Source organism: Ranitomeya variabilis, chromosome 5 (assembly GCF_051348905.1).
Source record: "Ranitomeya variabilis isolate aRanVar5 chromosome 5, aRanVar5.hap1, whole genome shotgun sequence".
In the NCBI taxonomy this organism is placed as follows: Eukaryota; Metazoa; Chordata; class Amphibia; order Anura; family Dendrobatidae; genus Ranitomeya; species Ranitomeya variabilis.
Genome location: NC_135236.1, coordinates 496,822,661 through 496,832,607, shown reverse-complemented (window position 1 = coordinate 496,832,607; position 9,947 = coordinate 496,822,661). Strand labels below are relative to the sequence as shown.

The window sequence follows — 9,947 nt, the reverse complement described above, 5'->3', positions numbered from 1 at the left end:
GGTTTACCGCGCACAATGCAGGTTTCTGGTGTGTGCCCCCACCCCGCGGGCTCAGCAGCAGGAGTGTGCTCATAACCTACAGCCAGTGTCAGGTCCGCGCCGTTATACTGATCACAGTGATCCGTTATACTGATTACAATGATACCTGGTGATGACATCCGTCTTGTGGTTGTTGTGTAATCTTTAGTTTCAGTTAATGATATGCCCGTGCTTCGGGGCGGCCTGTGGGGGTCTTCATGTGGTGCTCGGATTAGGTATTCATCTGTATGGCTTCTGACATGTAACTGACCCCTCACTGACCTGCCCCTTAGTCTACATAATGAATAATATATTATATGGTGTGAAAAAAAAAAAATCCTATTTGTCAGGCAGGTTGGTACGGCTGAGCCTCATATGTAGCATGATGCCGGGGACAATATACATGGTTTCATTTTAATTAGACATATAGTTTTATTTAAAGGGCCACTCACCCCCCTCCAGCCGTTATAAACTAAAACAGCCACCTTGTGCAGCAGTAATGCTGCATTCTAACAAGGTGGCTCTTTTAGTTTTAGGTTCAAGTATATCCCAAACTAAAGCGTTTTTATACTTAGCCACAATTCCTGTCTTTAGCCAGGTAGGCGGGTCCTCACTCCCCAGCTTGAACCGCTACTCTGCCGTCACTCCAATCTTCAGGGGCTTTCGGCACCACCCCCTCAGCGCTGTTATCGGTTCAAAACCAGCGCCTGCGCTGTGTACTACTGTGCTGCGCAGGCGCAGTCTGCAAGCCTGGCTGGGACGTCAGATAGCCAGAGCTTACTGCGCCTGCGCAGCACAGTAGTACACAGCGTAGGTGCCGGTTTTGAACCGATAACAGCGCTGAGGGGGTGGTGCCGAAAGCCCCTGAAGATTGGAGTGACGGCAGAGGAGCGGTTCAAGCTGGGGAGTGAGGACCCGCCTACCTGTCTAAAGACCGGTATTGTGGCTAAGTATCAAAACGCTTTATTTTGGGTATACTTGAACCTAAAACTAAAAGAGCCACCTTGTTAGAATGCAGCATTACTGCTGCACAAGGTGGCTCTTTTAGTTTATAACGGCTGGAGGGGGGTGACAGTGGCCCTTTAAGCCCCAGCACTATTTTGTTTGAAAAAAAAAAAAATCTTAAAACTATATAAACTATATGTCTAAATAAAACAAAAATATGCAGGGAAGGGTCAGTGACCTGTCAGAAGCCATACAGATGAAGAGCCCCGGAAGCACTTCTGGGCGACACTGCCCTGTGACTCCTCCCACTCCCTGCACTGTGACTCCTCCCACTCCCTGCACCGTGACTCCTCCCACTCCCTGCCCTGTGACTCTTCCCACCAGTAATTTCCTGTGCTCTTTTTAACCGGTCCCCGCGTTCACCTATTGTATGGAGAATGCCCGCCATGTCAGCCAATCACAGTGAAACACACTCCTAGCGCTCAGCTCCGTACATGGGGGAAGCCTATTGGCCAGCAGTGACAGCGCCACGCTGTGCGAGGAAGGAGTTAATTGGCTGGGTATTGTGACCTGTCAGAAGCCATACTGGTGAACACCTTATCCGAGCACCATATGAAGACCCCCCCACAGGCCGCCCCGGAGCACGGGCATATCATTAACTGAAAATAAAGATAAAACAACAACCACAAGACGGATTTCATCACCAGGTATCATTGTAATCCGTATAATGGCGCCGACATGACACTGTGTGTAGGTTACTGTGCACAACCCTGCTGACAGGTTCCCTTTAATTGCTCCAGTGCATATCAAATTATGGGGTCCAGTTTCACATACTGTATTAACCCTTGTGTACCTGTCAAATTTGCAGCAAATACAAAAATTTAATTTTTACCTCTAAAATGTCATATTTCCACCACCCAATGTGCTGCCCGATACGTTGTCAGAAATTCCGGTTAGGCCACACGTCAGGGCTGAGAAGGCAGGAGGGCTATTTGGCTTTTGGAGCACAGATTTTGCTGCAATACTTCACGGGCGACATTTGTGGAGCCCCTAAGGTGCCAGAACAGCAGAAAACCCCCAAAAGTGACCCCATTGTAGAAACTGTACCCCTCAATGAATTCATCTACGGCTGCAGCGGCTTTATGTTCTGGAGAATTGCAAATATGGCAGTTTAGTGCCTGTACATTGTGCCCCCCATACATTGTGCCCAGCCTGTGATTAAATTGTTGTGTTCTCTCCCCACTACAATAATGCCAAAGATGTGGCCTCTTACTGTGGTTTGGGCACAGTGGGGCTCAGCAGGGGGATATTTGGATTTGGGGGTGCAGAATTTACTGGATTTTATTTGAGGGGGTCGGAGCCGTGTTTCTTTTCCAGAGTCTTTGTTCTACCAGTAACGTTGGAACCCCCTATAGTTCCAGTGACAGATAACAGACCTGAGTGAGTGTTTGTTTTTTTTTGAGGGCCACCTTAATTTTTTTTATTGGTAAAATATAAGGCCTGGGATCACTTTCTTGTGTTCTATGCTGAGCACTTACATCAGGGTTTCCTTGTAAATCCCCCAAAAATGTGATTCAGACGAAACTCCCAACGGAGGTGACCTCACCTATTGTGAATGGTAGATCCATCAGTGTATAGAAGTTTTCTGTCATTTTAATCCTAATGACTATTTTTTTTTTAATTTGTTTTTCTTATAAAGATACTGATACTGAAAGGAAAAAAATGCATACATTTAAAAACAAAGTATATGTGCAACCCATAAACCTGATTTAGGCAATAGGTCATTTTCTGATAACACGGTCCCTCGGCCAGTTTTTCTCTAATTGCGGTACCCACTTCTACACGACATATTTCCTTAGCCATCGCACCATCCAGGAGCACAGGGTGGTCCCCTTTTCCAAGCACAGGGTGGTCCCCTTTTCCATTAACCTATGTGACCTCTGCCTCTTGGCTATCGATCACAAATAGCAGCCCAGCTCTTCCCAAATATTCCCCGCACACTTCTCTCCCAAAACTAAAGCAATTAATGAGGTTCGTTGTTTTGGTAAAAAATTCTAAAATATATAAAAAGTTACTATTACCCATATTGTTCAGTGCCTAAATATCAAGTAGTCCCTTTCACCCTTCAGCTCTGCTTCTTTACATCTTAGAGAGACCCAAAAACGAGTGGACACTAGAGCTTATAAAATGTTAGAAAATGTATTGAAAATATTCTAAAAGTTACATTCAAAAAACCATAACAAATTTTATAATGTCACATTATAGTTATGATTTCACATATATTTATGTTCATTTTTATATGCATACATTTACACTCATATGCACTTTATGCGTCCATATTTCACTATCATAGTTTCAGTTATATTTCCATGCACTTTTACTTGCATCCAAGCATATTGCTATGCATTTCTTATATGCACTTTTTATAGGTATAGGCTTTCACATTGGATATATGTGTCTAATTTTATTTTTATTATTATTGCCTCTTTTGGTTCTCTTTCTTAACTCTGGTTATCTTTTTCTTTTCAGTCTCTTTGTGCATTGTTCACCCCTTCATTATTTCTTTTTGTCTCACATTTTCAGGTATGTGCACGTTATTTTAAATATACTTCAGTTTTGTGGTTTCATAATTGAATTGTCCATCTTTTGTTTTATTACACTTATTCCTTCTTATGCTACTTACACTTCCTATTTATCTTCACAAACCCCGTAGAGGTATAATTTTGAGATTATTTGTTTATTTACATGTGTAGTTTTTATGAAATACGAAGTGGTTTATGTATTAAACCTGCATTGTTCTGTTCCTGTATGTGGTTCTAGGTTGTTGTCTGCCTCTTGTCATTTGCGTCTTAATTTAATTATAAAATTTGTTATGGTTGTTTGAATGTAACTTTTAGAATATTTACCATAAATTTTCTAACATTTTATTAGCTCTAGTGTCCATTTCTTTTTGGGTTTCTGTAATTATCGTATGGCGTAGCTCATATAATATTTGCCCCTTTTCTTTGGTTTATTCTTTACATCTTAACCTGGGGAGAGTGAGTAAAGCACAGTTTGTATTTTGAAAATAATTTATAACTGGGTAAGAGGGTTTTTCTGAGACCAGAGACCCCCTTTTATGCCTCATTTGGATAATTAGGTATTTATTGTACTCACTTATGTAGCGCCATTAATCCCTCATTGCTTTACAAACATTATTGGCACTGTCCCCATTGGGGCTCACAATCTAAACACCCTATCGGTAGGTTTTTCGGAGTGTGGGAGGAAACCAGGAGAATCCGACGCAAACAAGGGGAGGACAAACAAGCTCTTTACATATAAAATAAAATGCTGATTTCTTGTGAATGCAGCAACAGATGGAAGATATAACTGTTTCAAATACGGTAATTTAGCTTTGAAAAACCTGTATCTATGTGGTTTAGGGGCTGATCTGATCTTACTGACAGATTCCCTCTCATTGTGTTTGGGTACAACTTGCATAGCAACTTGCCCAAAACTGTTTATAATCTGCATGATAAGTCATTCTATGTTTTTCTATAATGCTTCTTTTTGTGCATCACATGTAGTAATTAGTGATGAGCGAATGTGCTGGGATAAGGTGTTATCCAAACATGCTCACCAAGTATTTCGGCATGCTTGAAAAATATGTTCTAGTTCTCGCGGCTGCATGTCTCGCGGCTGCATGTTTCACGGCTGAATGTCTAGTAGCTGCGTGTCTCGCGGCTGCGTGTCTCGCGGCTGCATGTCTCGCGGCTGCGTGTCTCGCGGCTACGTGTCTTGCGGCTGCGTGTCTCATGGCTGCATGGCTCGCTGCTGCATATTTTGCGGCTGCGTGTCTCGTGGCTGCATGTCTCGATGCCGCATGACTAGTAGCTGCATGTCTAGTAGCTGCGTGTCTCGCGGCTGCATATCTCGCGTTTGCATGACTCGCGGCTGCATATCTCGTGGCTGTTAGACAGTCGCAACACATGAAGGGATTGCCTCTGTGTTAGGCTAGTTTCACACTAGCGTTTTGAGGAGCTGCGGATGGCTGCGGACTTCCTCTGTGGAGCCTTGCCCTCGGCCGCACCTCTGCCGCTAGCTCCGCCCACTTCTGCATGCGGCCTGCGTACCAATCTTTAACATTAGGTACGCAGGTCGTGCCGCTGTATGCGGATGCTTCCGCATGCGTCGTTTTGACGATGCGGGAAAAAAAAGAAATTGCTACAAGCTGCGTCCTACGCTGGTCGCCGCATTGTCAAAACGACGCATGCGGAAGCATCCGCATACAGCGGCACGACCTGCGTACCTAATGTTAAAGATAGGTACGCAGGCCGCATGCCGAAGTAGGCGGAGCTAGAAGCAGAGGTGCGGCCGAGGGTGGGGCTTCACGGAGGAAGTCCGCAGCTCCTCCAAACGCTAATGTGAAACCGGCCTTAGACAATCCCTGCATGTGTTCCAGCTGCCGAATAGCCATGAGACATGCAGCCGCGGAGACTCAAACATATAATTCGAGCATGCCGAAGTCACTGGGTTAAAACCCGAGCATGGTCGGATAACACCTTAACCCAGCACGTTCGCTCACCACTAGTAGTAATCCCCAGGAATAGGGTCTCATTTGTCACTTCTGCACCTCCTATATCTATCCTACTGACCCCAAAGACCGAGTAAGTATGGGAAAACAATTGCAGATCATACAGACTTTTTTTGTTTTCTGTTACTAAATGTTACATTTGTAATTTAATTCCTGAGATGTCACCTTCAATTTTTTCCTTATTTACAGCGATGTTTAGCTGATCTCCCACCAAATATATCATAGGTGGCAGGACATGGCAATAGGCCTCTGGAAAGCATTTACCGTATATATATGATACCCCAGTATGAATGTAAACTTTTTGTTTTATATTTTACAGTTTACTTTAGGCAATGAAGAAAAACGGGGAAAAAGACTCTTTCCAAAGCTCTAGTTTTGTGAACCAGTCATCTTAGTCGTAATCACATACCATGCCGTCGCATACTACAAAGAATGATCATCGGTATTATTTTACCAGCAGACCACCTATCCGCCCATATGTGTGCTCAACACCAAGAGATTTTATAGAAGAGAGAAATTATTTGGCTGAAACAATATTCCCTCAGCTTGATCACCTGTGTCTTACCCGTGGGACTTCATTTAAACCTGTGGATCTCAAGTGGCAAACAGAAAAAAGATCTATAAATGTGGATTTCAAGTCTCACGTACATCATCATATAACACAGCAGCAATTAAAGTTGTGTTTGGATTATATCAGTTCTTCTCCCTTTCTTATGTGCATACTTGGTCATACCTATGGAGACTTTGTACAAGAGAGCCAGATCCAAGCATCCACTGGTTCTGCTGGTCTATCAGATGAGGATGGTCTATCGGAAATAGAGAAGAATCTTCTTGTGGCAGCTAATGGGGGTTACCCATGGGTAGTAGAGGGAATTAACAAGACATGTAGTGTTATAGAACTTCAAGTTATTCAAGCTTTATTTTTTAAAGACCCTCAGTCTCAATACTTCTACTTCAGAGACTATCAGTATGTAGAAGACAGATTACAGCAAGCTAATGAGAATGACAAGAGGAGGATTTTATCGTCTTTTGCAAGTGAAAATGAATTGGAAGAATTAAGGATATGGGAACTTAAAGCCAGCATTGTTGACCGAGGGTTACCTGTGAGGTTTTTTAAGACAAAAGAAGAACTTGGGACTTTGGTTCTTAAAGATTGGTGTGAGGTCATTGAGAGGCTATATCCCCTTAGCACCATACCTGTAAATATAGGTCAGTCTGATTTGTACGCAAATAATATGCAAAATCTGTAAAATAATATGTTTCTGTTGCTAAGATATTTGACATGTCATAGTGACACATCAAAAGTTTTGATTTTTGGGTGTCCCATTGATCGCTGAAATGAAGAAGTAGGAACTCTCCTCCAGCTTTGAGCTCAAGAGAGTAAACCACAATAGCTATAGAGAGGCTTATAAAAGTCTATTACCATTGCAGTGATAGTGATATTAATCCTCAGCAAAGGAAAGAGACAAGAAAGAATAGAGGTACCTTAGTTTACTAAGCTGGACTGAGTGGCTTGTAAATAAGTTGAGTTAAGCAGGAGTTGAAAGCATTAGTAAAGTCCTACAAGGACTCTTTTTTTCTAATTTTTATTATTTACGGTTTTACGTAATTGGAGGGAGTGTAAAGGGTTACAAGAAAAGGAAAGCCAATCTTGGTTCTGTACTTCGAAGCAAAACTGCCAAGTTGAGTGGTGATGCAAGAAAGTCAGTCTCAGAAATGACAACCCTTGTGTATACTACTTATCCTAACAGCTGGAAGAACAGCCCAGGTGGTAGCCATTATGATGGTAATGTAGGTGGGACAAGATAGTTATAGAGGATTTTATAATTAGGAAGATGAATAGAATTATTTGTCGCCAATGCCACCTCAAATAAATACAGTGCCTTGTGAAAGTATTCGGCCCCTGGAACTTTTCAACCTTTTCCCACATATCCTGCTTCAAACATAAAGATACCAAATGTAAATTTTTAGTGAAGAATCAACTACAAGTGGAACACAATTGTGAAGTTGGAACAAAATTTATTGTTTTTTTAAAATTTTTGTGGAAATTCAAAAACTGAAAAATGGGGCGTGCAATATTATTCGGCCCCTTTACTTTCAGTGCAGCAAACTCACTCCAGAAGTTCATTGTGGATCTCTGAATGATCCAATATGTCCTAAATGCCTAATGATGATAAATATCATCCACCTGTGTGTAATTAAGTCTCCGTATAAATGCACCTGCTCTGTGATAGTCTCAGGGTTCTTTTTGAAGCACAGAGAGCATCATGAAGACCAAGGAACACAACAGGCAGGTCCGTGATACTGTTGTGGAGAAGTTTAAAGCCGGATTTGGATACAAAATGATTTCCAAAACTTTAAACATCCCAAGGAGCACTGTGCAAGCGATCATATTGAAATAGGAGTATCATACCACTGCAAATCTACCAAGACCCGGCCGTCCCTCTAAACTATCAACTCAAACAAGGAGAAGACTGATCAGAGATGCAGCCAAGAGGCCCATGATCACTCTGGATGACCTGCAGAGATCTACAGCTGACGTGGGACAGTCTGTCCATAGGACAACAATCAGTCGTACACTGCACAAATCTGGCCTTTATGGAAGAGTGGCAAGAAGAAAGCCATTTCTCAAAGATATCCATGAAAAGTGTTGTTTAAAGTTTTCAACAAGCCACCTGGGAGACACCAAACATGTGGAAGAAGGTGCTCTGCTCTGGTCAGATAAAACCAAAATCGAACTTCTTGGCAACAATGCCAAACAATATGTTTGGCGTAAAGGCAACACAGCTCATCACCCTGAACACACCATCCCCACTGTCAAACATACTGGTGGCAGCATCACGGTATGGACCTGCTTTTCTTCAGCAGGGACAGGGAAGATGGTTAAAATTGATGGGAAGATGGATGGAGGCAAATACAGGAACATTCTTGAAGAAAACCTGTTTGAGTCTGCAAAAGACCTGAGACTGGGACGGAGATTTGTCTTCCAACAAGACAATAATCCCAAACATAAAGCAAAATCTACAATGGAATGGTTCACAAATAAACGTATGCAGGTGTTAGAATGGCCAAGTCAAAGTCCAGACCTCAATCCAATCGAGAATCTGTGGAAAGAGCTGAAAACTGCTGTTCACAAATGATCTCCATCAAACCTCACTGAGCTCGAGCTGTTTGCCAAGGAAGAATGGACAGGAATTTCAGTCTCTCGATGTACAAAACTGATAGAGACATACCCCAAGTGACTTGCAGCTGTAATCGCAGCAAAAGGTGCCGCAACAAAGTGTTAAGTTAAAGGGGCTGAATAATATTGCACGCCCCACTTTTCACCTTTTTGAATTTCCACAAAAATTTAAAATAAACAATAAATTTCGTTCAACTTCACAATTGTGTTCCACTTGTTGTTGATTCTTCACCAACAATTTACATTTGGTATCTTTATGTTTGAAGCATGATATGTGAGAAAAGGTTGAAAAGTTCCAGGGGGCCGAATACTTTCGCAAGGCACTGTAGTTTGCTTACTCCATGGTACAAGGAATGCGGAAGAATGGGTACATAAATTACTTGGAGGGGGGTTGGTGATGGACCAGCTGTTGTGGTCCCTGAGGACCAATGACAGAAGAAGTGGTAGGTGGCTGATCTTATAGAATAATTTTAACGTTTGAGGCTGCAAGCTTAAGGTAGTATTCTCTGAAATGTTGCCTATGCCATGCACAACTGAGGAAAGACAGTGAGAGCTTACTGAGTTAAGGAGGTTGTCTAATACTATGATATTCATGACCTATCCTTATTTCACTTAAATCTTGATCACCTCTATGTTACGGAACAACTTCATTTAAACCTTTTGATCTCGAGGCAAACAGAAAAAAAGATCTAAAAATGTGTATTTTGGGTCAAGTTGTGTTTGGATTACACTAAAGGGGTTACCCGGGACTCTTATTCTTTTTGCATATGGGGCTAAGAACTAACAGCCAGGTAATTGCTAACTAACTGCCTGTTTTGCCTGGCAACAATTTCTGCTGGCTCAGAGTCGTCAGACGGCTCATGCCGGTGATTCCCTTGCCTCAGCTGACGTAGTGTGCATCTTCTACACTGCTCTGCTGACATGTCATAATCCTACTCGTGCAGATTGACATCCGGTTCCCCTCTACCTAACAGTGGGGAGCCAGCTGTCAATCAGCATGACATTGGCAGTAATTCCCCTTTGTCAGAAAAGACTGGAAGAGAAGGTGCTGCTCTGTTAAAGGGAAAAATTGAATAAATAGTCCCCAAAACATGTTATTCCAAAGGTATTACCATGCATATATTTGCATACATATGCTAAATTGCATATTTCAGAGAAGCAACACGACTCAACAATATATAAGACAGGAGGAAATTAGTCAAATGCTAGTTATTGAAAAAGTAAACATAC

General features: G+C 42.3%; 1 protein-coding gene across 10 annotated transcripts in view; it reads left to right on the top strand.

The window, feature by feature from the left end:
• The window catches only part of LOC143776348 (tetratricopeptide repeat protein 41-like), an 87,169-nt gene that overhangs the window by 335 nt on the left and 76,887 nt on the right, over positions 1–9,947 (top strand). For 5 of the 10 annotated variants that reach the window (XM_077265641.1, XM_077265643.1, XM_077265635.1 and 2 more), the window contains exons 2-3: positions 3,493–3,546; positions 5,856–6,745. In XM_077265641.1, the coding sequence (XP_077121756.1) occupies positions 5,947–6,745 (799 nt within the window). In that variant the 5' untranslated portion in view covers positions 3,493–3,546; positions 5,856–5,946. Of the gene's footprint in view, positions 1–1,551; positions 1,671–2,267; positions 2,404–3,492; positions 3,547–4,244; positions 4,347–5,855; positions 6,746–9,947 lie in introns of those variants that run through there. The other 5 variants (XM_077265644.1, XM_077265636.1, XM_077265638.1 and 2 more) reach the window with 4 other exon arrangements.